Source organism: Pipra filicauda, unplaced genomic scaffold (assembly GCF_003945595.2).
Source record: "Pipra filicauda isolate LSUMZ 115617 unplaced genomic scaffold, ASM394559v2 scaffold193_size2426894_pilon, whole genome shotgun sequence".
Taxonomy (NCBI): domain Eukaryota; kingdom Metazoa; phylum Chordata; class Aves; order Passeriformes; family Pipridae; genus Pipra; species Pipra filicauda.
In genome coordinates, this window is record NW_024104302.1 from 391,346 (window position 1) to 417,319 (window position 25,974).

At 58.7% G+C, this 25,974-nt stretch overlaps 1 protein-coding gene across 2 annotated transcripts in view; it reads right to left on the reverse strand.

Moving 5' to 3' along the window:
* KCNH6 (potassium voltage-gated channel subfamily H member 6) overlaps positions 1–25,974 on the reverse strand; it is a 34,176-nt gene that overhangs the window by 1,510 nt on the left and 6,692 nt on the right. The window contains exons 3-15 of one of the 2 annotated variants that reach the window (XM_027747145.2): positions 20,760–20,915; positions 17,978–18,087; positions 15,937–16,249; positions 14,191–14,402; positions 9,428–9,856; positions 8,311–8,710; positions 7,833–8,032; positions 5,555–5,807; positions 4,622–4,815; positions 3,155–3,254; positions 2,593–2,880; positions 1,772–1,952; positions 177–375 (exon numbers count right to left, since the gene is read on the reverse strand). In XM_027747145.2, coding sequence (XP_027602946.1) covers positions 177–375; positions 1,772–1,952; positions 2,593–2,880; positions 3,155–3,254; positions 4,622–4,815; positions 5,555–5,807; positions 7,833–8,032; positions 8,311–8,710; positions 9,428–9,856; positions 14,191–14,402; positions 15,937–16,249; positions 17,978–18,087; positions 20,760–20,915 — 3,035 coding nt within the window. The remainder of the gene's footprint in view (positions 1–176; positions 376–1,771; positions 1,953–2,592; positions 2,881–3,154; positions 3,255–4,621; positions 4,816–5,554; positions 5,808–7,832; positions 8,033–8,310; positions 8,711–9,427; positions 9,857–14,190; positions 14,403–15,936; positions 16,250–17,977; positions 18,088–20,759; positions 20,916–25,974) is intronic. The other variant, XM_027747154.2, reaches the window with a different exon arrangement.

A 25,974-nucleotide genomic window follows, 5' to 3' on the forward strand; every position in this document is an offset into this window, starting at 1 on the left:
CAGCTGTGCCCCAAAATCAGCCACGCACTGGGAAAATCTACTCCCATGTCAAGGCCATTGGGCTTTGCCTGGGCCCACGAGTGTTTGGCTGTGCTTTGCCTGGTGGGAGATCAGATCCGGCTGCCCAGGGCAGAAGGATGCAGAGCCAGGGGCTGAGCCAGGAGGGGTGACCTTACCTGCTCCTGGGTCGCCGTCTCCTCGTCCTCCAGAGGTGCACAGGGGGCGAGGGGCTCCAGGCTCCGCGGGAGGATCCCGTACATGGCCAGGTTTTGGGAGGACGGCGAGATGGGGCTGTACGCGGGTGGCACTTGGGACAGCTGGCGCTGCAGGAGCTGCAGGATTATACTGATGTCTGATGACATCCTGGACTCCAGCCTGGGGACAGAGCAGCCCAGTGTTAGTGCAGTGCATCCCACTGCACCCCTCGGCTGGGCAGGGGAGGCACTGGGGAGGAGGTGCCTGTTCCGCTGCCCGAGGGGGATGATGCTTTGCCTGCTGCTCGCTGAGGTTTTTAGAGAGCTTCAAACCAGAGAGATCAATCCTGCCATCTCTCTCCTGCCATTCTCAATCATCCTCTGCCCAATTTTGTGTGGAGCCAAAGTGGGATCTGGAGTGGGGATTTGAAAAAAGCTAAAACTACCCTGGAGGGGGGAAAAAATTGCAATGGTTAGTTTTAATCTGGATCAATTCTCCAGGCCAGAAGCTTGTGCTGACAGATGGAGCAAGGCAGGTTGGTGCCAACCACTTTTAACTGAGTAATAGAAGGAAATGGAAAAGCAAGAATGTTTTCCCTCTGCCTTGGCCCTGACTGAAGTGAGCAGCTCTGGCAGGAGCGGGCACAGCCCCCCTTGCAGGGCACAGTTATGGTGTCACTTACAGAGGGGTAGATCTGTCCCCCAGTGCTGGGCTGGAGCATTGGTGAGACACCCAAAACATGGGTGTGTGGTGAAGTGAGCTCAACAAGGGCAGCAGAGCCCACAGAGCTCATGTGAGTCCTGCCTGGGGACCTTAAACCTGCACCTCCAGTGTGGGCTCTTCCCTCTTGTTCACAAATCACAGAACAGTAGGGGTTGGAAGGGACCTTAAAGATCACCCAGTTCCATCCCCTGCCATGGGCAGGGACACCTTCCACCAGCCCAGGTTGCTCCAAGCCCTGTCCAACCTGGCCTTGGACACTTCCAGGGGTCCAGGGGCAGCCACAGCTTCTCTGGGCAACTTGTGCCAGGGCCTCTACACCCTCACAGTCAGAAATTTTTCCCTAATATCTAATCTAAACCTGCTCTCTGTTAGTTTGAAAAATCATGTGTTTTTTATTATTTAGAGAGCAACAGTGTGCATGAGGCTTGTTTGCTTGAGCAGGAGGATGCTTGTAGCTCTTTGCAGCAGGAAGAGGAGGCCTGCAGAGGGCTCAGGCCGTGCCCTGTGGGTGGTTTTGTGTCCACAATTGCACTGAGTTTGGAAGCAGTGGCAAAGTGACAGATCCCGGGGGTGGTGACACTGTGGCAGATCCCAGGGGTGGTGACAGGTCCCAGGGGTGGTGGCACAGGGGCAGACAAGGGGCTGGGCTGCAGCCAGGGCCAGGACTTTGCCCTTTGAGAAGCTGCTGCATTTGCAAAGCGCTCCCACCACCTCCCGGGAACGCGGCGTCCCGGGGGTCAGGAGGTGGCGTTGCTGCCACAGAGCCCACTGTGGCCACTTATAGAAAGCAGAAGGTGATGGCCCAGAGTCCCCCTGGGTCCTCTCTGACCCTGTTCCCCGTGGACCTGCCCACCTGCTGAGCTGGGCCTGCAGGAGCTCCAGCCTGGACTCGATCTGCCCCGGTCTGCAGTCGCCGGGCAGGGGCACGTCCCGCGAGCTCTGCACCAGGGAGATGTGCTGCAGGGGCTCCGGGGCAGGGTTGGGCCGCCGGTCCTCCCAGAAGGTGAACATGTTGGGGATGTCCAGGGGGGTGGCTGGAAGGAGAGGAGACACCTCAGCACCTCTGTCTTGCATCCTCCAGCCCCGCTGGCATGGAGGTGCTCCAGAGTCCATCACCCTGACACACGTGGAGAGCCATCTCTGGGACATGCATGGAGAACCTTCGTGTGACACACATGGAGAGCCATCACCTGACACACATGGAGAGCCTTCACCTGATACACATGGAGAGCCTTCACCTGACATGCACGGAGAACCATCTCTGGGACATGCATGGAGAGCCTTTCATGTGACACACATGGAGAACCTTCACCTGACATACATGGTGCTCAGAGAGAGCCCATCACCCTGACACCTGAGGGGTTTATGGGGATCCATCCCCCTGGCACCCAAGATGCTCGGGGACAGTCCATCACACTGGCACACAACACAGCTATGGAAGTCATTTGGCCCCTTGGAGCAGCCCCAGAGGGGTCCCTGGGTGCTGGGAGAAACTACAGGGCACAGGAGGGATAGAGCAGACACAACTGGGGACAAAAGGCAGCAAAGACCCTTGGTACCAGCCTGGCTCCCCTCAAATCCACATCCCATCCTTGGCTCTGCCCCCAGACAAGGCCCCCATGCCCAAGCCTCTCTCACCAGCCCCCTGCCAGCTCTGGCTGCAGCCCTGGGTACCTGCATAGGACTGGCTGCTCTCTGCTCCTTGCTTCCCGACCTCTGCGTGGTCGGCGCTGGGGGTGACGAGGCTGAGCGAGGGCAGGGCGAGCTCATCCTTTTTGGGCGTGGGGAAGGGCTCAGCTTTCACAGGGCTGCCGGTCTTTGCCTCGTCGTCACTGGTCTGGGAGCAGGGAGAGGTGCTGCTGCCTGCGTCGTCCCACTGGTCCTTACTCAGCGGGTCCTGCGGGTTGGTGAGCTCTGAGTAGGTGTGATACTGCTCTGCATCAGAGATGCCCGTGTCTGGGTCTGTGGGACAGCACAACAGGTTAATCTGGGGAGTGCCACGCGTGGAAAAATCAGCCCCCGTCCCTTGTAGGGCGCCTGTAGGGCTGGGGGCGTCCTGAGGGGAGGGACAGAGGGAGGGAAAGCAGTTTGGGTGCCCCCAGGGTGGTCTGCAGGGACAGGGGCACCAGCAACCTCTGCCTTGGGGCGCTTGCCAGGGCAGTAATTAAAGGATGATCCCACTCCCCAGCCCTGCCCCGGCTCCCCAGGCCAGGCTGTGCTGATCCCATGGACTCACCGGGCTTGCTGGGCGGGCAGGGCGAGTGCTTGCGCCGCCGGGCCCGGCGGTAGGTGCAGTCGTACTCCTCGCTGAGGGGGGAGCGGGGAACGCTGTCTGCCTGAGGGAGGAGAGGGGCTGGTCACCAGGGAAAGGCTGCCATGTCCCATCCGTGGGTGCCACAGCCCACCCATGGGTGCCTTGTCCCATCCAAAGGTACCACTTCCCATCCGTGGGTACCACAGTCCATCTGTGGGTGCCATGTACCATCCACGAGCACCAAGGCCCATCCATGGGTGCCATTTCCCACCTGTGGGTGCCGTGTTCCATCCACAGGTGCCATGTGTCATCCATGGGTGCCATGTGTCATCCATGGGTGCCACATCGCATCCATGGGTGCCACAGTCCATCCATGGGTGCCACAACCTATCCATGGGTGCCACAGTCCATCCATGGGTGCCACAACCCATCCATGGGTGCCATGTGCCATCCGTGGATGCCATTTTCCACCTGTGGGCACCAAGGTCCATCCATGGGGGCCGTTTTTCATCCGTAGATACCACAGCCCATCCGTGGATGCCATGTCCCACCCATGGGTGCCATGTCTCATCCATGTGTGCCATGGCCCTGCACACCATGGGGGCTACAGCCCATTCCACATCCTCCTAGGACTGGTGTCCAGCTCCCTCCTGCTCTCCAGCACTGCCCTGTCCCACCCAGAGCCTCCTGGGCTGGTTGCAGAGCTCAAGGGATCCCTGAGCCTGGCCTTGCTGCTTGAGACTGAGTTGAAGGTGTCAGGACCATGGGGAGGGAAGGGGCACCCTGAGGGGGGGCAGGACATCCCAGAGTGGGATGGGACATGCAGGGAATTTGACTTTCTTTTCTATCTTACCAGGCCTCTGAAAAAAATGGCAGGAAAGGACAAAGTTCAGTCATAAACTATAAGAATCAACAGCAGTAGCAAAAATGCTCCAAGCCTTTCAGGGACTGCAAACCTGATTATTTAGAAAGGAATTTTCAGAGGAAACCGGTACCCAACTCAACGAAACCTGAGAATATTTCATACTTCAGCAGCCTTAAAATGTGTGTGACCCACTTGCCCAGGCTGGAGCAGCCCTGGGGATGATTTACAAGTGCTGCAGAGCAGAACACCACTGACCTGGCTTGTGGGGCCACCTTTTCCAAAGAACCCAGGAACACGCAGTATGTGCACGTGCTTGCTGGGCTGGAGGGGGGAATCATAACCACACAGAGAGGGGAATCATAACCACACAGAGAGGAGAATCATAACCACACAGAGAGGAGAATCATAACCACACAGAGAGGAGAATCATAACCACACAGAGAGTGCCTTGAGAAATGTGGCTGTTGGCCAATCCACCTCCAAACTGAGTGAGGAGCACCCGTGGACACCCTTGCTTCTGCCCTCCCACTTGCCAAACTCAAGGCATTGCCCACACTCCTGGCTGGGGCAGCCCTGGCACTCACATCTCGCAGGTTGAAGGTGATCTCCAGGTTGCTCCAGAAGTTGTCAGAGAAGGCTGGGTACATGTCCAAGACCTCCAGCAGGTCCTCACGCTGGATCTTGTGCAGGTCACAGTAGGTCAGGGCCCTCACGTCGGCGTTGGACTTGCCTGGGCGGGCGTAGAGGCTGATGGGCTCCCCGAAGATGTCGTTCTTCCCTGTGCCAAGAGACAGCTCGTTAGGGACAGGTGGGCACCCACTCCAGCTCCAGCAGCCCTCACTCTGGGACTCACAAACAAGGGGATGCCCAGTAACCCCCACCCTGATTGTGGACACTGGGGTGTGACAGCCACCACTGATGGGGACACTGAGCTGGGGCGGTGGGTCATCAGTGATGGCTGGGGACTGCTGAGCCATGCCTTGCTCTCCTCACTCCCTTGTGGCCTCTCCCTGGCCGCCCCCAGGGACCCTCCATTCCCTGTCCACTGGTGTGGTGACCATCTGGAGACTGAGGAACAGCCTTCCCTTCTCCAGGACGAGTAAAAGTCCTTTGACCTGATTTCTCTGTGGTGACCAGTGATAGAACCCGTGGGAACGGCCTGAAGCTGTGTCAGGGGAGGTTTAGGTTGGATATTAGAAAAAAGTTCTTCCCCCAGAGAGTGGTTGGCACTGAACAGGCTCCCCAAGGCAGTGGGCACAGCCCCAAGGCTGCCAGAGCTCCAGGAGGGTTTGGACAACGCTCTGAAGGACAGGGTGGGATTGCTGGGGTGTCTGTGCAGGGCCAGGAGTTGGACTGGATGATCCTTGTGGGTCCCTTCCAGCTCAGCATGTCCCATGATTCTGTGATTCTGTGACCCTCACCTGCCACCCTTTTTCCACTGCTCACTGCCCACCACCCACCACCCTTTGCCCCTCGCCCACCACCCCTCGCCCTCTCAGCAGGAAGGACTTTCCCACCTAGGATGGCCACCACGATGTCTTCCCGGAGGATCTCGATGGAGCCCCTGGAGATGAAGTAGAGCGTGGTCAGGACGTCTCCGTAGTGCACCAGGGTGTCCCCGGGTGGGGCGTGAGTCGTCTTGAACTTCATGGCCAGGGCTCTGAGGCAGCCCTTGCTGGCTCCTCGGAAAGCCTTGCAGTTCTGGAGCAGCGTGCGGTTGAGGTGCAGGCAGATATCCGCCTGCAGGCAGTCGGGGAAGCCCTTCAGCACCTGTGGAGAGCGAGGGAGAGGTGCCATCACACCACTGTCCCCGGGAAGGGACAGCCACAGGGGGCTGTGGGACACGCAGGGTGACACAACGGGGCCAAACAAGGAGCCTGTGCACCCAGAGAGCCAAAGCTGGGGACATCTTCCCGTGCCTGGAAAGCCAGGTTGGATGGGGCTTGGAGCAACCTGGTCTAGTGGAAGGTGTTCCTGCCCATGGCAGGGAGTGGAACAAGATGAGCTTTAAGGTCCCTTTAAGGTCCCTTCCAACCCAAACCATTCTATGATCTTTTGATCTTCCCCTGGTGGATCCCTGCCTGCCTGTCACTGGCTTTTACTGCTCGTGGCTGGGGACAAAAACACTCCCAAGCAATAAATAACAGTAACCAGATCAATCTCTTTATACCCACTGGTGGCATATCCCCCTTTTCATCTTTACGCCCACTAATCTTGGCTGAATGAGAGCACAAACTGGCACAAGGAGCACAAAAACCTTAATTAAACAACACCTGCCTGAATGCCAAGAGGCAGCAGCAGCAGCAGCAGCACAGGACAGTTGTGTGCAGCACCAGCTAAATATACCTGTGCAAATACCTCATGGTGAACAAAAGCTGAACCTGAAGGTGAAACCAAGGTAAAACTCACAATATGGACAAAGCTGCTGCCACCAATGACTCATGGTGCCACGGTGAAATCCACCTGGGATGGGGTTTTTTTAGGAGAGCAGCATATGGCTCTGGGGTCCCCCTCGCTGTCCTCTCCGCTCACATCCCGCTGGTGGCCAAATCTGGAAAAGCCATGCTGGGGCTGCTGAGCACGACTTGTTCTTGGCTCCATCCTGATCTCCCAGGCTGGCAGCAGTGCCTTAGTTTCCCTACTGGGAAATCAGGGGCGGATGGATTGATCGGGCTGTGGGGTGATTGATTAGGTCGTGTTGTGTCTCAGCAGCATCCAGCAGGAATTGGTGTGAGCGGGAGCACGTCAAGCACAGCTCTCACGGGGGGTTTGTCCTGAGTTTGCACTAAGCCAGTGCAGTGTTCTTGATAGGGTACCATGGGTTTGCTTCTAGTTATTGGCACCAATGTCTGGCCCACATGGGAGAAGACCCCAAAGCTCTCCCAGCAGCAAACCCCCAGATGCTGCCCAGTTGTTTAATGTGGCAGCATCAGCTTAAGATGGAGAGGTGAATTCATACAAATCCATGCCCTGATGGTGCTCAGGGATGGAGGAGGATCAAATCTTATGAAGAAAAGGAGCATGAACTGGGAATGAGTGGGCTAATGACCTGCCCAACGCCAAGAGAAAGGAAGTACCAAGTCTCATCTCTCTCCTTGCCTCGTCCTTTCTCATTCCTCTGCCTTGCTGCTGGCCGAGCCAGAGCATTTGTGCACTGAATCTCGTGGCCATGAGCCAAGTCCAACCACCTCGGCCCCAGCCCAGGACTCTCTGGCCAAGCCCCCTCCCCACTCCTGTGGAACCCCGGCGCCGTCAGCACAAGCCTTCCCGCCGGGCCGGGAGCCACGGCGCCTCTCCAGCACAGCTCCGCCATTGATCCCCCCTTTGCTAACAAACAGCTGCCTCTCTGGGCTCTAATTAAAATGGATCGAGGTTTATTTAAATGCCCTCCTTTCCCTGCTGCGAGAGCAGGATGCACTTTGCTTAGCAACCGGCGGTGTGGAGAGGAGCTGGATCGATACCTGCTCCGCGGCTCTGACACCAACAGACACCGGCCTGAAAGTGCTCGGCGCCGATGGGGCCTCTGAGCTCCTCACCAAACCCGCTCTCTGGCCAAGAGATGCCCTCATGCAACCTCTGGGTAGATGTGGAAGAATGGACAGAAAAAGGGGAGAAGGAGAAAGGGAGATGCAGGAGATGGGTGAGCAGAGAGCCTGCCTCCAGCCTCCCAAGTCTTCTAACTCGTTTCCGCCCCAGTCAAAAGGTTGGAAGTGTTTGGGTGGACCCAGATCCAGACTCCAGGTTGTTCAGGACAAGGTGCCGTGAGGACACGTGGCCTCCCTGCCCCGCACTCACCGCGTTCATGTCGATGCCGTTGGTGTAGGACCAGGCGTGTTGGAAGTACTCCTCCAGGCGCTGGCGCAGGGGGTTGGGGATCTGGTGGAAGCGGATGAACTCCTTGACCCGCAGCATCTGCGTGTGGTAGCGGGCGGTGCCAGAGTACAGGCGCTGGATGATGGCGGAGACGTTCCCAAAGATGCTGGCGTACATCAGAGCTGCAAGGAGAGGGCAGGACTCAGGGGGGAGATGCATGTCCAGCTACATCAGACCTGGAACAGCAGATTTCCAAACCCCATATCTCCCATGGGCCCAGAACCAGGAGGTTTCTAAAACTTGTATTTCTATCACCCCATCCATTTGCCTGTGCAGAAGAGGCACAGGCAGAGGGAGATGCTCTGCTAAAACCCCACATGCCCTCCCCGTTTCCCCCCTGAGCAGCCCCTCCAAACTCCAAACCAGGGGTGGGGACAGCGGGACAAGCGCGGGCACTCACAGCCGATGAGCATGACACAGATGGAGAAGATCTTCTCGGAGTTGGTGTTGGGCGACACGTTGCCGAACCCCACGCTGGTGAGGCTGCTGAAGGTGAAGTAGAGGGCAGTGACATATTTGTCCTTGATGGAGGGGCCGGAGGAGAGGTCGCTGTCGTTGTAGCGCTTGCCGATCTGGTCTCCCAGGTTGTCCAGCCAGCCGATCTTGTGCTCCATGTAGGGCCTCTCCACGTTGCCGATGGCGTACCAGATGCAGGCGAGCCAGTGGGCGATGAGGGCGAAGGTGCACATGAGCAGGAAGAGCACGGCTGCTCCGTACTCGGAGTAGCGGTCCAGCTTGCGGGCCACGCGCACCAGGCGCAGCAGCCGGGCGGTCTTCAGCAGGCCTATGAGGGTGGTGGTCTGCAGGGGAGAGGTGAGAAGCCTCAGGGCCAAGCAAAAGGATAAATCTGGCCAAAGGCACGTCCCCAGCTGAGCCCCATGCTTCCTTTGAAGGATATAAATGCATTTCTAGAGCGTGAGTCACCTTGTCCTGGAGGTGACCTCTGAACTAGGTCAGGTGAGTCATGCCACGTCCTGACCATAAAGGCAACAAGCTCTGGGGTTATGGGTGAGCAAGTGAGAGAAGCCAAGGCCAAACCCATGGGTCCTCACCTTGCCAACAGTTCCCAAAACAGCTGCCTTTCACTCCCAGATGTGGGGCCTCCAGGTAGTGCAGTAACCACAGGGCCATTCCACTGCCAACATTTTGAGTCTGGCTGGCAATGCAACCCCAAATTCAGCCTCACTGGAGTGTGGGGCCAGTCCCTAAACAATCCCCTAGCCTGCTCTGCTGGGTCAGCCCCAGCAAGGGGAGTGGGTCCAGTTAGACACTGTCTTAGCACTTATAGGGTCTGTGGGGCTGTTTGAGGATACACAATGAAATCCCAAGTCCCAGCTGCCTAATAAAAGCCTGTCATGACATCCTTGTCTATTCTCTGACTAAACCACCCCTCTCCTCGTGGGTTTAGCCATCCACCACTTACATCAAGACATCCGTATCCCTCTCTTTCTCTCCCAGACGTCTCTCCCTATCCACCCAGGGGTACCCTCCTGTCCTGATGGACCTGCAGACCGTACCTCGTCAGAGCCGGAGCGGAAGATGAGCAGGTCAAAGGGGATGGCGGCCACCATGTCGATGAGGAACCACCCCTTGAAGTAGTGGATGGCGATCTTGCCGGGGTGGCTCACCACCTCGTCGTTGATGTTGACGTAGGTGGTGCGGAAGTTGATGACAATGTCCACGATGAACATGATGTCCACGATGAGGTCGATGATGTTGAGCGGGTCGCAGGAGTAGCTGCAGTCCCAGCGCTTCTCCTCCACCTGCTCCTCGTTGAGCAGGAAGGCGGCCGAGTAGGGGGTGAAGACGGCTGTGTAGATGACCAGCAGGAGGATGAGCCAGTCCCACACGGCCTTGAAGGGGCTGTAGTGCAGGATGGTCCATCGGTGGATACGCGGCGCCTGCAGCTTGTACTCGGGGAGGACATCGGCACCCAGGGACAGCACCTGCCAGGAGATGGGTATGAGAAGGATGGGAGACCTGGAGAGAGGCTGGATAAGGCCAGGAACCAGGGAAAGGGCTTCCACATGCTGGTAGGGCAGCCAGAAGCACACAGTGCACTTCCTACACCCTTTTCACCTTTGCTGGATTCATATGGTTGCCCAGGGGGCCACAGGGTGAGTTGCCCACTCACCCTGTTGTGGCTGACACCAAAGTGTGTCCGACTCCTCGCCTGTCAGAGCACCCTTGGGGCAGCTGTTTCCCTGCTTTGTGCCCTTCTGAGCCTTTCATGCCAGCAGAGAGGAAAGTGCCTCCTGCCGTGCCTCTGTCCACCCTCGGCTCAGTGCCACCAGCTCGGGAGCTGCTGGCTGTCCCTGGCACAGGGCTACGGGCATGGGCAGCTTGGAGATACCAACCCATGGCTGTGCCATGGCCTGGCCTCGAGGGCTACAGCACGTTAGACATCCCCCAAGCCTTGCACCAAGCCTTTCTTGGCATGAGCACAGACCTTCCCCTGGATGTCCCTCTGGCACAGTCATCCTCCAAGCAGAGGGGGCAGCTTGGGCCACTCCCAGCACAGCCTCAGGCAATGCCCATTTCCCATCTGAGCATCCCCAGGGAGGGGGTGACCTGCGGCCACCAATGTGCAAACACCATCTCAAGTGTGCAGGCACCCCCCTCATGCTGTCGTGTGTCCCCAGGTCACCCACAGCACCAGTGAGTCCCCCACATGTCCCAGGCCTGTCCCAGCTCCCCCTCCAGGACCAGTGCCAGCTTCTGACAGGCTCTAAAGCCACCCTGGGGGCAACAATGCAAGGCCCTGGGGATGGGAGGGCTGGGCTTGCTTGGGGTGCTGAGGGGCAGTGGAATGAAGGGGCTTATTTGGGGGGTAGCCAGATCCTCCCTGCCTGCCCCTGCTGCTCTATTGTCCCATAGTGTCCCTGTGGTGCCAGGCACCAGTGCCAGCTGCAGAGGAGGGTGAGGGGCACCCCAGTGCTGTCTCCCAGCACTGAGCCCCCACTAAAAGGCACCTCTTTGCCTGGCTGCGAAGGAGAGGAGAGAAGAGAGAGGAGAGAGGAAAGAGGAAAGAGGAGGATCCACATGTCCCGAGGCGACGGTGATGGGCACCGTAACTGTTGGGCACCTGGAAGAAGGGTCTGACCCTTCCTGCGCTGACAGGAAGGAGGATCTTGCACCTCGTTAAAGCGCTCAAGGGCTTCCCGAGGGCTCCTGATGCCGTGACCCGGAGCGGACCCACCCCAGCCGTCCCACCACCCCGGCACACCGGCGGGGCCCCGCGCCCCGGAGGAGCCCCCCTGCTCCTACCTGCCTGCAGCTCGCCCGGCGCCCCAGGCGGCAGCTGACCCTCGGGCTCCGGGTGTCCACCATGGGGGCCCCCACGGCCACGCGCCCGGGCAGCGGCGGGCACGGCGGGCGCAGCGCTCGGGCATCGCCCAGGCAGGCACGCAGGCACTCGGCCAGGCGGGCGGGAGACATGCGGCTGCGAAGGGCATTCGGGAGCCCGGCGTGGATTAATCAAACCCGATCGATGCCGGGCCCCCCGTGGGGGACAGGGAGCGCCAATGGAGCGGCGGGAGCCGTCGACGTCCGTTGGCGGACGGGGAGGGGAGGGATTGGAAAAAGTGACCCAAACGCAATCGTTGAGGGCGGAGGGGAGCGAGGCGCTGGATGGGCTTGGGGACTGCGCTCCCGCGGGGACGGAGGGGAAGGGGCAGGGCAGCGCCGGTAAAACCTTGATCCCCAAACTAAGATGCACCCAGAGGACCTGGGATAGGCTCTTACACCTTGTGTCTGGGAAAACCAGCAACGCTCCCACCCTCAGCAGCTGAATCCTCACCTGCCTGACTGGAGGCAGCTCTGTGAGGATAGTTGTGAATTCAGGCCCCCAAATGCTGCTCCCCGTGCTGGGGCACCTGCCCTGCCCCTCATCCCTGCTCCTGGCACCCACATCTTGCAGTAGAAGCAAGAGCAGGTCAAGACCTGTTGTTTTCCAGGCAGGAATGAATAAAAAAACCACAATCCCAAAGATCTGAGGCAGGAAAGGCTAAAGAAACGACTCGCAAAATAGCATCCAAACCAACACAGAGCCAGGGAGCTGCTGCAGCCTTGTCCCTCTCTGCCCCTGGGGGGTGGGGAGGGCTGTGGGTGTCACCCTTGGTGGCCTGGGTGGCCCCGGGAGTCTCCGTAGGTGGCAGTGCTGGCTGCCCCCCATGGTGATCCCGTGGGTGCCCCTTCCCTCTTCCCCTTCCCCCTGCACTTACCGGCTTCAGCCGCAGCCGCAGGCTCATGGTGCTGGGTGCTGGGTGCTGGGTGTTGGGTGCTGGGTGCTGGGTGCTGGGCAGTGAGTGAGGGAGATGCAGCAGGGAGGAGGAGGAGGAGGGAGGAGGGAGCAGGGTGTGTGAGGGCTGTGGGTGACAGAGGGGGGGAGGCTCCCATGACCCGGGCTAACCCAGGCCATGTGCCCCATGGTGCCCAGCACCCTGTACCTTCCTTGTCCCTTGCCCTGTGCTGGGGATGGGGGCACTGGGCTGGGGAGGGGGGGCACTCCAGAGTTGCCAGGAGACCCTCAAGCATGAGGGGCTGGGCAGGATCAGGCCCAGGGTGCTGGCTGCAGGCGGGCACTGACCCAGTGTCCCTCTCAGCCCATATCCTGACACAGCTCAGCCCCCCCTCCCTGTCCTCAGCACCCTCCTGCTCAGCTCCACCACCACCCTCGGGACAGTCCAGGGGACTGGGACACACACCACCTGCAACAGGACCCCAGCCTGGTGACACCAACCCCACAGCATCCCCACGTGCCTCCAGCTATGCCCCAGAGCCACAGCCCTGGCAGGCCGTGCCCAGCACATTCATTGCACTTGTGAGCTGCCCTCTCCTGCTGTGGGGCCAGACCACCCCAAACAGCCCCTGCCTCCTCTCCCTGCCCACCAGCAGGTATTTTTAGACACTGTTAGTGGTGTCTCGCCGCTGTCTCTGCCTCACCATGAATTATTTATCAACCAGGAGAGGGGAGCTCTGGCTTTGTGGGAGGTTCAGGGGACATCGGGGTGAGAAGAGGGAGGATGCCTGGGTCACCCATGGAAGGGGGAGATATGGAGGGGAGAAGAGGTCCATCCTGTCCTGTCCTGTCCCATCCCATCCTATCCCATCCCATCTGGAGACTGAATGTGAAGGGAAGGTCAGTCTTTGTGTACTCTGGGGTCCTGCAGGGACCCGTCAGCTGCAATCCTGTCACATCACAACCAGCCACTGTCCCCACACTGAGTGGCCAACACCACCGTGCCACTGTCACCCCAGTGTGGACAGTGGCCCTTGTTGTGGGGGTGTCCCTTGTGATGGGGACAGGGCATGGAGGCTGCTCACCATCCCACTGGAGTTCTGGGGCTGACCCCTGGTCACTGCAGTCACCCCCAGATCAGAGGCACTACGTGGAGTTTGGGGTGAAGGGGACAAGCCTAAGAAGGGGAAAACGAGCCTAAGAACTGCCCCGTGCTGTGGGGAGCAGGGAGTCCCTCTGCCACACGTGGAGGCCACGAGGCAGGAGGAGAACCCCGCGGAGCACCCCGCTCTGCTGGAGCTGACCTGCAAGACCAGAGGCTTTTCTGGGCTCAGATGGCTGAATTAGCACTAAATCTGCCCTGGGCTGCTGCTGGCAGCAGCGGGAAGTGCCACTGGATGTGTTTCATCCCGTGCCTCAGTTTCCCCACAGGTCAGAGCTCCCTTTCCCGCATCCCGACGCGTCAGGACAGCGCCAGGCGCGTCCCTTGCGGTGACACCGCACGGCCACACGTGTCCCCCGCAGCGACAGGCAGTGCCACACGTGTCGGTGACAGTGCAGTGCCACCTGCTGTCTCCCGGGGGATCTGGTGGCCCTTGGCGTGGCCACCTTTGCTCCTGGCATGGACCAGGTGAGCACCTCAGGATCAGCAGCGCCCTGGGGGCTCCATCCCTGGCGTTGGGGTCAGGAAGAGAGGCCAGAGCCTCCCCCCCAGATGAAGCCACGTGCACACACAAACACGCTCACACGTGTCCCCTTCAAGGCCACCATCACACCATGAGCAGTCTGTGCCAGTGTTCCCCCAGCCACAGAAATCACCAGAAATATTCACTAAAGGGAATAAAAAGAGCATTTCAGCCATTCAGAGGAAGAGAGAAAACCCAAACACAGGGATGCTGGCATTTCCTAGGGTGGAATCTCCAGGTATCACTGCGCTCTCTGCTCCTCTTCTCCGAAAGCCACAGGAGTGGCTGTGACTGTCCCCCAGCAGCAACACCACGACCCCACCACTGCCTCGGCGGCCTCTCAGCGCCCACATACCTGCGTGACCTTCTCGGTGACGTTCTGGGTGCGCTCCATCACCTTGTGGGGAGCGATGATCTCGATCTCCGTGGTGGAGCCCGAGCGGTGCTTCTCCAGGTTGAACTCCACGAAGTTGAGGGTGAACTGGGGGATCTGGCTGATGGTCCGGTACTTCATGAGGTCCGAGTCCGAGGTGGAGTTCGGGGGGTTGGGTTTGACGTGGGAAGCCTCTGCAAGAGGATGGAGAGGAGCGTTGAGAAGGGCAGTGTGAGCAGGAACTGACCTGCAGAGCCCTCACCTCACTCTGGGACCCCCAGGAATCGGGGACCACCACAAGGTGCCACCAGAAGGTGCCACCAATGTCTGCCTGGCCATAAAGGCTTGGCTTCTTCAGCGTGGCTCAGGCATGGGATGCCTGACCCAAGACGCCTGGGAGGGGGCTGCTTGTCGGACACATCACCTATCTCTTTACCATTGAATCTCCTTCAGGGGGCTCAGACCAAGATACAGAGGCATCCAATACCCTTTGCTATCCCTGAAGACTCTAGGAGGTTAGGGACCAGCCTCAATGAGATCTATCAAAGAGGGATGTCAAAACTGGCAAGAAAACAGATGAAGGAGGAGGTTATTGTCCTCCACCCCTGCCTGACCAACACAGCTCCTGAGCTGCTGCCTTGGTGTTTGGCCACCAAACTGAGCAGCAGTTGGATGATGTCCCCACTCAGGTGTATCCTTCACCCCAATGCTCCATGTAGGGAGGTCAGGGCTTTGTCTGGAAGAAGAGCTGTTGTGGGGCTGGATCCTGACAGTTTTCCCTGGGGATCTGCCTCTCTGGGTGACCCCAGTGCAGGACCAGGAAGGAAACCCTGGAGGTTCATGGTCAATGCTGTGGCAGTGTGTTTGTCATGGATGGGAGCACGTACCCACATCCAGGGCTCCAGGATCATCCCCAAGCACCATACCCAGTGTGTTCCCACCTTTCCATCTCCTCCAGGCAGGGCAGGCTTGTGTTTCCAGCTTTCTACCTCTTCTATCCCTTGCACTCTGACATTGACCCAGGTGGTGTCGTGAGCAGGAGGTGTCTGAAGACATTGTGAAGGTGCTGGTGAGCACCAGCTGCCACCCTTCTCCCTGCTCATTCCCCTTCCCTCCCTCTACATTGTGTCCCCTCCTGAGGGGCCATAACCTGTGACTAATTGAGGATCATGATCCTCCACCCCATTTTCTCATACCAGACACCACAGACCGATCTCTGTCCATCCCCAGTTACTGAAGCTTCTCTTTCCCGACCTTAATCTAATTTGTCATCATCACTCTCATGAGAACAAGAGGTCTGGACATCAATACCATGATGGAGGTGTGTTCCCTCCATCCCTCCAGAGTGGCCTGGCCGGTGTCTCCTCCACCTCCAACACATGGACACAGCTCACATTGCACGTGCCTGCAGACCCCTCCCCTCCCTCCCGGGGAGGTGGGGTGGCAGTGGGACACCTCTCATGTGGGGCAGCCGAAAGCAACCTCACACAGTCTCACATCTCACACACAACACCGTGGATGGTTCCATGCACAGAGCAGGACCTGCCTACGCAGGGAATCGCATGGAGTCCAGTGGATCTGGGGAGAAGACCCCACCTTATCTCCACTTTGCAGAGGAAAAGCAGTGCAGGGCAAGAGACCAAGACCTCCCCCCCAAGATGTGCCGGGGCCATTGCCCAGGGCCCTGGCTCCCGCAGAAAACCGACAGCTCCGGGGGTTTTCCCCTACCTGAGTTTGCCCTCCTTTCCCTGAATTTTCTCTGGAACTCAGACCTCGCAGCCTCAAAGTTGTCCAAGGAGGAGACCCTGCGGAGGCTGTGGAAGCTGCCCCCAGGGCGAGACCGAAAGAAACCCCACGCGGGGTACGACCCTTGTGGGCCCGGCAGGGGAGGCTCTTGTTTCGGGGACGAGTGTTGTAGGGTGGGGTCGGCCTCCAGGCTCGGCCTCCGCTCCTTTTCCAGGAGGGATTCGGTCTCTGACTGCATACAGTTCTCCTTGGGCGATGTCTTCAAGTCCCTCAAAATCAGGGAGTCACCACCAGGCTTTAAGACAGCCAGGAGAAAGCGTTGTATTAGAAGGAGTCCCCGCGTGCTGGGGGGGAAGGAGAGGGAGCCGGGGGAGGTAAGAGGAGGGGCAGAGGGCTGGGAAGCGCCGCAGTTCCCGGGGTCACCTCCAACCGGGACCAGGACCTGCTTTGGAGTGGGGCGACCGAGTCCCTGGGGACCTGGCAGCTCCCACCTCCCACCAGCTCCCACCGGAGGCTGGGTGGCCGCGGGGTGTTCGCAAGGCGATGCTGCACAGCCGGGAAGCAGAGCAAGAGAAGAGCAGAGCCCAGGGACAGGCTTGCTGGAGTACCTGCCTTGCCATGCGCTTTTTCTGAGGTGTCCCTACGACCCATCACTGGACCTGCCCTCCCCTCACCTGCTGCAAGAGCTGAGGCCACCCCCGAGGGCCAGCGCCCAGGGTGCTGTGCTGGTGTCTGTGGGAGAGGCTGTGCTCTGCACCAGGAGCCACTGCAGGAGCTGCTGGGTTTGCAAATCTGGCCATATTGGTCCTCCTTCTCCTACAGCCACCCTTAGCCATGGCTAAACCTTCTTCCCTGGAGACCTAAAGAGTTTCCAGCCTTTAATGACTTCTGCAATGGGGTGCACAGAGCAACCACCTTCTGGAGCAGAACCCCCTGGGACTGTGCCCCTCCAGTGATACCCATAGGGGGGACTGTGGCACTTCTCACCACCCCTAAGGACTTTAGGGTGGGTTTTAGGATGTGGTGCCAGGAGGGGCTGGCTGCCCCTGGAGCTGCAGAGCTGCCCCCACTTGATCATCAGGTTGTCCTCAATCCACATCTTCCATGTGTGTGTGCACCCCAAACATCCCAGTGCACTGCACAGCTTCAGCCTGGGGGTACCCAGCGCTGGTGTCTGTGGGAGTGACATACCCAGAGTATCTGATAACATGACACGTTTTCAACCTGCCACTAGCACAGCCTCTGAGAAGACAGGCACCTTTTGTCTCTCGTATCTATAATTTTGGGAAGCAGCTTTACCCAGGCTGTCTGGATACAGCCAGCACAGCGAGAACCTGGCACCTGGGGATGCCTTAGCAGAGCAGGAGCCTCCTGCCCACAGCCTCGAGCTGCAGCACTGCAGAAACAACACGTCTGTGACTGGAGGTACCTGGAGCACTTCTGACAGCCAAGAAGCCACTGAGAACAACAGTCTCTAAAGAGGACCCACCAAGAGTTTTTCAAGGTCAGCAATGACAGCATCACCCTCCATCACAGGAAGCACAGTCTTTGCTGGAGGGCTGAGAAGCCGGATCTGCCTGCACTGCCTGGTCCCTGCCAGGAAAACCACGGGGAAATGAGCCTTCCAGCCCCTGCTCAGAGCACACCTGCTCCTCTCTCCTACAGCCACCAGCACGTCCCCTCCTCGAGGCGAGGACAGCTCCCTGGAGCTCCACCATCCCGGACAACGTGCACTATGGAGCCAGACCTTCCTCCCAGCTTTGGCAGCTCGGCACATCTCCCGCTCCCCCCGCCAGCCACGGCCCGGCAGAGCAGCACCAGCTCCATCCCACGCCACCAAAGCACCGCGCTCACCACCGGCCCTTGCCGGGGCCAGTGCCTGGCGCTGACCCAGCACCGGGGCCCTACCGCCCGATCCGGCCCGAGCCACAGCAGCCGAGGGACAGCGGGATGGGGAGAGCGAGGAAGAGCACCGGGACCTGGCCTGAGGCGTGGGCTGATATCAGACAAAGGCTACGGTTACCTTTCCATAGTCAATGGCTACTCCATCAAACTCACTGGTGGGCAGAGAGTCCCGCTGGATTTTGAGTCGCCGCAGGGACGGGAGACTAAACTTCAAACTCCTACTTTGACCTTGTTAGAAAGAAAAACAAAACACAAGAGAGAAAGGTGTAACCTATCTGCACGTGACGGCTGGAGCGAGACGGGGCAGGGGGAGAGGCTGCGGAGAATTTGGGGTGGCTTTGGGGGATGTACGTGCCAGGAGGCCCTTCCTCCTCCAACACACTTGCTATTCCCACGCCATCACACCACCGTGTGCTCAAGGCAGACCCTGACCTGGCAGAAAGCACCACTGAGACAGAGGGCAGTCCCCTACAAGCACAGATGCAAGACAGGAAAGGTGCAGAGCATCCCTAAGCCAATTAAAAGAGGTTAAAGCCACTTAAGGGATTTGGACCTGGAGGAAATCGAGCCCCTAAATCTCCTTGGCGGAACTTCAGGAAAAAGAGATCACACAGTAGAGACTGTAAGTCAGAAAGACATTAAAACAAGTAGTTCTAGCAATTTTGTTCTTGGAGTTGTTCTGGATTTTCAGTGAGGGATGCTGGACCACACAAGGGGGACCAGGAGACCACCTCGATGGGGACTGGGGCTGGGCAAGGGCAGCCAGGGCTGCAGGAGCTCTGAGAGAGGTTCAGGAGGGGAAGGGCCCAGACGTGGAGAGGGACTGGCAGTGCCCACAGAGGGACACAATGCCCCTGGTTGTGGCACCCAATGCAAAGTCACTCCTCTAGTGACACAGAGGAGACCACGGCCTCCTGCTGCTCAGAGTTGGTGTGAGCAGCCAGGCTCACACCCTCAGGGCCTGAGTCAGCCCTGGGGCTCATCTGACCCCCGGCAGCACCAACTGTGCTCACCAACCACACCAAAAGTGGCCAAAATCCCGAGGCACGCAGGACGCGACACGAGCTCCACAAACACATTTTCCTCTGGGGGAAAAGCAGCACATTGAGGAGCTGTTTGGTTTCGGCAGGATTAGCTTCCCACAGAGCCCCAAGACACCACCGAGCTGCTCGGGCAGGCCCCCAACCTGCTGACTCCCCAAAAATGCCTCCACTGGTGGGGTACCACGTGGGTTCCCTCTGCTCACCCCATCCCCACTGCCCAGAGCAGCTTTTCAGCTGGAAGAAGCAAAGCATCCAACTTTCCCTGTGCATCAATGAGCCAGGGACCGGCAACGCAGCCGCCTGTGGCCGTGTAATTAAAGACTGAGTCACAAAACCTGTTCTTGAGAGCACAGCCTGGGCTGGAGTCAGCAGCTCTGGCCTTTCCACACTCCCCATCACCGGGGTGGGAAACCCAAGAAACACCCCTTGGGATGCACAGCACAACCTCCAGGGCAGGGAAGAGACAGGCACCCTTTGTTTGGGTGCCTTCTGCCAAAGGTCCCACCCAAAGGGGTGGGGTGGGGTATGGATGCATCATATCTGGAGAGGTATTGAGAGGTAAGGGGGCTGCAAAGCAACACTGTTGCTGGAATTTAGGATTTCCTCAGGAGTTCATGCATAGAGGCCAACTGGTACTAAAGCAATCCACCAAAAACATGAATCTCATCACTTCAGAGACGTAGGAACACGTGCACGGGTGATCTGTGCAGTCACACGCACATATCCTGTGTGTGTATGTCTGGCCTGAGGACACAGAAACCCACAGAAAACTCCACTGGCACCCACTGCCACGCACACAGACACCTGAATGGCTCTGGGATGTAGAGATGCCCCGAGTGGGAATGCACTGAAGCTCACACCACTGCACCAGCACAACGGGCAGGTGTCCCCATCGATCCCTGCCGTGGCCCTGGCTCTGATCCCGGTCCCACTGCGCCGCCCCACAGACCATGGGGGGACAGACCCAGGTTGGTCCCACAGCTTTACTTTGCCCAAAGCACCCCTATAGCACCCCACATCCCCGGGGAGCGTTGGCATGGAGGTGGATGTGGGATTATTTCCCTGACTCAGAGGTGACGAGCAGCGAGGGCCGTACGGCAGCAGGAGATTTGGATGCTACAGCTTCTTGTCGCCAGGTCTAACATCTGCATCTGCATCCCCTTGAGAGCCTCACCACGGCGTCCCTTTGATCCAGCCTTCCCAAAAAAGGAATTTGAGTTTTCCACTGCCTCCGAAAGCCTGGAAAGCCTGGAATGAGCCTGGCACAGCAGGAAACAGCCCAAAGCCGGGGCAGGCTGAGCCATCTTAGCACAACCATCCTTGTGCCACTTGCCTGTGGTGACATTCCCGGAGCACAGCCGTGCTGGTGGTGACACCGAGTGCCCCCTGGTCCTCTTGGTGACCCTGCACACAGGCCCTGTCCCACACCGGCACCAGCCAGTTCTAAATATGGAAAGGATGCAGCAAGGCAGGCGGTTCGCAGAGGGTCTCCACGGCTCCACTTGCAGCAAGACACCCTCTCCTTAAAAATGCACCATCCCATGCAGGGCATCAGCCCCCAGCCCTGTTCCCAGATCCTCAGTTTTCAGGAGGTGTGTGTGGGCACGTGTGGATGTGAGGGGAGCACAGCTGGCCCAAACAGCCTTTTCCCACCCAGTTGGTGCCTGGCCAGACTGGTCCCCGAGCAGGCAGAGCTGACACCGTGCACAAACACAAACCTCTCCCCGTGCACGATCCTGCCCAGCCACGGGCGCATCCTTCAGCCCCCAGAGCTCCCGAGAAAACCACGGGATGGGGATAGCCCTGAGGATGCTGGGCTGCCTCTCCCACATCCCCAGTGCCCCCAGTGACACCCACCTCTGCTCCAGGTCTGCGACAGGCGGTGGTGGAGGCTCCGGCCGCTGCTCTTGGCGACGAGCTGGGCCAGGTCCTCGAAGTTGAGGATGAACATGATGACGACGCCTTCCTCGTTCTTCACCGGCACCACGTCCACCAGGCAGCGGAAACACGAGGCTGCCGAGCAGAGACAAGCTCAGGAGGGGCTGCACGGGGGTTTCTGCCCACCCACCCACCCACCGCCCCAGCACAAAACACTTTTGGCAGAAGAGTGTTTTTTAAGCCCTTCGATGGGTGTAATCCCTGCTGGTGGGGAGTGGAGGATTTGGAAGATGATCTGAGCCCTGGGAAAGGGCCATATCCCTGAAGCATCTCAGCTCACACTGATCACATCTCTTTTTTCTGTTCCAGACAGTCATTTATATTAATGTACTTGTGAGCAGCAATTAAAGAGTGAGTAATTAAGAACTCAGGAAGTCCCAGGTAGTGGTTTAACCTCATTAAGCATCCTGCTTGTAATCATGCCACAGCTAATTGCCCTGCAATCATCAAGCAATTTTTGGGGACTGGATGAAGGCAGTGGGGGTGGGCCTGACCTCATGTCCCATCCCAACCCTGGGCAGCAGGATGGGGTGGGATCAGTGTGATGGTCCCCAAGGACATCCCCTGGTCAGGCACAGCCTTGTCTCATTCCTGCTGTGAGGAAACTGAGGCACAGGGGGCACAAGGCTCAGTGTCCTGAGAGCAATGGAGGCTGCAAGGAGGATCCCAAACAGGGCACGAGGCCTTAAGGATTTTCCTGTTGGATGCCAGCTCAACTCCATGGCTCTGCTTGCACTGCAGCCAGGCACCAATGTACAATTAGGGGCACCTGAAAATACCCACAGGTCTTTTCCAAAGCACAAACGAAGGATACAATGGAGCTCCCACCTCCTTTGCCAGTTTTATTACCCTAAAATCCTTCAAAACCCCTACCCAAGGGTATAATCACTTGAGCTGTCTCCTGTTGCTTTGACAGTGGTGGGAGCAGGACCCCCTGAGCCACAGCCCCTCTGGCAAACGCCTTGAACATTCCCGGGCTCTGACCCCAAACCCCCCAGAGATGACGGAGCACCCAGGTACCGCTCTGGCCGGTTCGGAGCCGAGCCACCTCCTCCCACGGCAGTTTTTGCCCCGTGCAGATCCCTGCCCTGGCCTTTCCCCCTCGCTCTGCTCACCAGGGATTAGCGGCTCGGGCAGGGATGTGCTGCCGGCCCGATCCAGAGCTCTCCCGCTCCGGCCATGGCCACGCTCCAGCCGGGAGGGGGATGTCGGCCTTTGTGCGTATAATTTTAAGGAGCTCAGGGCCTCCCGTAATCAGGAGCAGATGGCCGGCATCGGGCAACTTCAAAATCTGCCGTGACGTCAGGGATGTGCACATCCACGGGCACACGCGCGGGCACAAGAGCGGGCAAGAAACGGATACGGTGAAATCTGTTTAAAGAGCCCGGCAGCCCGGGATTATTCCTTTCTTCCTTTCTTTATTTCGTCGTAGTTCCCCACAAGGAGAGGGAAATCCACTTAAACGTGTGAGCTGGGCAGGAGGGAGGGGTTTCTGGCAGATGGAGCTGTTTGGAAGGGCCGCCCGGGCTCGCTGTCGGTCACCTGTGTGCGGCGCCACGGCGGGCGGGAAGAAAGGAGCCCTTTTCCCTCCCTTTGCCAGGATTTTTGGGGATCTGAGGATAAGTGATGTCCTGTAGGTGATGCTGAGTGGGTGAGGTATCCCCTGGGATGTTAAGGTGGCACGTGCCCTGCAGGACGAGGTGGTGCCATCCCTGGGATGCTGCAGCTCTGCCTGTGCCAGTGTTGGTGCGTGCAGGGGTGTGCACAGGTGAACCCTCTCACCTGTGCTCATGATGCCCTGTGGCACTGGATACTTTCTCCTTTGGTGTGTTAGGAAATGAGGTGTTTTTTCCCCCACAGGTGGTTTTGAAGCATCACCAACTTCCTGGAACCCTCGTGGTTCATTGGTGTGGGCAGCCATCAGCTCCATGCTTCCCCAGAGCACCAGGAATCCTGATCCAGAAGGCCTGATCCTGACTCAGGTGCTCTGCCCTCCTGCATCCCTTCACTGCTTCACTTTTCCTTCCTAAGCTCCTCTGTGGCAGTGGGAGGGGATGGTGCTGAGCTGTTCTCATGGGGGCTGGATCCTGGCAGGCCCTGTGTGGCGTGGGAAGGGTTAATCCCGTGGCCAATGCTGAACAGCTGAAAACTGGGCCCAGTTACATCCAGTTGGAGGAATAGTAGGAGCAGCTGGGAGGTGGTTGGGGCTGGGTTTGAGAGGCAGCTGGTGCCTGGTTTGATCCTACAAATCTGGGAGGTGCTGAGCCTGAGCAGCCCTGGCCAATGTTGCTGTGAGCCCCTCGCTGATCCCTTATTAAATTAAATAAAATAGACTATTTCTGTTGGAAGGGACCTACAGCAATCATCCAGTCCAACTGCCTGGCCAATTCAGGGCTGAACAAAATTAATTGGGTGTGAGACCCTCCAAAACCAGGGGAATCACCCCAAAAACAGCCCTGCATGCCAGGAACTCAGTGTCTTGCTCAGGCCCACATCGAATAGCATGGATGGCATCAAGGGAATGATGGAGCATCAGTGCCAGGGGTGGAAGCAGTGTGTCCTCTTAAGGCTGGCCCAAAGGTAGGGCAGCACCCCAGCATCTGGGGTCTCTGGGCAGCTGTGATTTGGGGTACCCCCAGCTCTGTGGAGAGGCTGCAGCTGGCAGACCCCTGGCACCCTCTGCCCTGACTCGGTTTCCCTGTGGTGAACCAGCCTGGGCTCTGCTGAATGCTGAGCCTCCCCTCCCTTCCTCCCAAAAAACCAGGCACCCCAGACCTGCTGCGGCATCCGTGGGCAGAGCCAGCCCCGGGAGGGACCCCAGCCCCGGGAGGGACCCCAGCCCCCGGGAGGGACCCCAGCCCCCGGGAGGGACCCCAGCCCCAGGAGGGACCCCAGCCCCACACTCCCACCCTCGTTCCTCGATCGACTGTCCCCATCCATCTGCCTGTCTCTTCCCCTCAGCTGTTCAGCTAATCTGTCTCCATCCATCTAATTTTATCCAGCCGCCAAATGATCTCCTGGAGGAGCCCCGGGGGCATTCACAACCTGCCTGTGCTCCGTGGCCACCTCCGGGGGGGTGTCTGTGCCAGCCGGGGGTGAAACCCAGAGTGGGCGTTGCGGGACGGGCTCGGCACGGGAGATAAGACTTGGGTGGTGGTTTGGAGGGTCCCACAGCCAACGTGGTGGGTCTGCACGGGCTGGGAAAACCACTTCATCCCTTAAACCCCTGGGTTTGATCTTCCCAGCACCCAGCCCACCTCCCCCGAGCCGAGCGAGCGCTCGGAGGTCTGCGCTTCCCGACCCACCGTGTGTCTCCTGACCTTGATAAAAGCGAGCACTTATCATTATAACATTAAAAATGTCATCGTTGGGGGCCCTCCCTCCCTCCCCGTCCCTCTTTATCCCCCTCAGCCGCCGGTGGTTAATGCCTTTGTCGGTATCATCGGTATTAAACTAATCAACAGGACACCGGGGTTTCCGAGAGCTGGACACAAACCAGTATTGTTATGAATATTAAAAAAGCAGGCTATTAATCTGCCCTCCGAGCTCTTACCGAGGCCTGCCCTGCCCTCCCCCCGGCCGGGAGATTTAATCTGCGGGGTCTCATGGCAGAGTGGCTAAATCTATAGTGGTATTATATAAAGGAGCAGAGGAGAGGGGCCGGGAAGGGCACGGAGGGGATGGGGACAGGGATGGGGGCAGAGCTGTGCTCCGGGGCTGGCTGGCACGCCCAGGGAGATGCTTGGAGGGCCGGGCTGTGCTCCCGTCCTGGGATAAATCAGTGTCAGGGCTGGGGGGAACTTCAAAGGGAAGCGCAGATTGCTGGGAGGCCCTAAAGCAAATCCCTGAGGTGGGAGTGGAAAATAATGGAGGTGGGGGCTGAGCCGGTGGGAGATGGGTCACTCTTGGGGTCCAGGGTGAGCCCCCACACCTGAGTGTTCACCCCCCTGTGTGGGGAGGGGATGTGCACCACGGGGTCTGCACTGGCCCCTCATCCCACGCCCAGACAGGGCATCGGGAGACTGAAACCCGCTGGGACACCAGAGCAGGGAAAATGACCTTATTAAGTAACGTCAGGGGGGTGGAGGTTCCCTGTGTGCGGCGAGGAAGGGCAGGGATTCCTGCACTGACAGGACTCACTGGTTGGAAGCAGCCCTGGAGGAGGAAAACCAGGAGTGTCAGGGGGGTGAGGGTACCCACCAACAGCCACGGGAAGGATCCAGGCCCAGCCAGGTGGTTTGGGTGCAGGTGGAAGGATGCTCTGATCCCCAGGAGACTAAAGGGGTCCTGGATCAATACAGGGGTTTGACAAAATGCAGCTTAACCCCCTCTACAAGCCAAGTGAGTGGCCACATCCAGGCCCTCAGTCCTTCCCCTGCTAAATCCCTGCTGGCTGCAGGAATTAGTCCAGCTTAGAGCAGGGCTCTGTGGCCAAAGCTGCAGCACTGACAGCATTTCCTGGGGCTGTCCAGCCATCCCAAGGGCCCTCTCTCTACAGGACATGGGGACACCTCCCACTGGGGATACAATAGTTGGTGAGGATGACGATGGAGTGCTTGGGGTGGGAACTGGGGGCTCTGCCAGGGGAAGGATTTCAGGAAAAAGCCTCCTGGGCAGCATCCCTGGGGGAGCTGGGGATGCTCTGGACCTGCCCCTCCATTCATGGGACATCAGGTTCAAGCAAAAAGCATCTGAGGAGCAGCAGAGGATGGAAAACGTGTCTCTTCCAGCTTGTGCCCTAGTCACACTGTCCCCAGGGCAAAGGAGTGGCATTATTGCCCCAGGGCAACAAGAGTGGCTGGAGCTGCAGCACAGCCATGCTGAGGATGGAGGAATTGGCTCCTCAGAGCAGGATCTCCAGGACCAGTGTTTGCCATTGTGAGGCGGGATGTTTACAAGTCCCCATCTGGATTTGGGCCATGGTGTCTGTCCCTTTTTGAGGTCACAGCCTGACCCTTAAAGGAACACAAAGCAAACAGCCCCAGCTTGGTGTAAACTGCAGGGGTTTGCACAAGCCAAGAGCTCAAGTTGGGGTTGGGGTTTGTCAGCTGGCTGTGCTTCCCTGCTCCTCCACCACCCAGGAATTCCCATCTGTCCTGCCTTGTCCCCCCCGTGGTGCAGCAGCAGAGGCTCC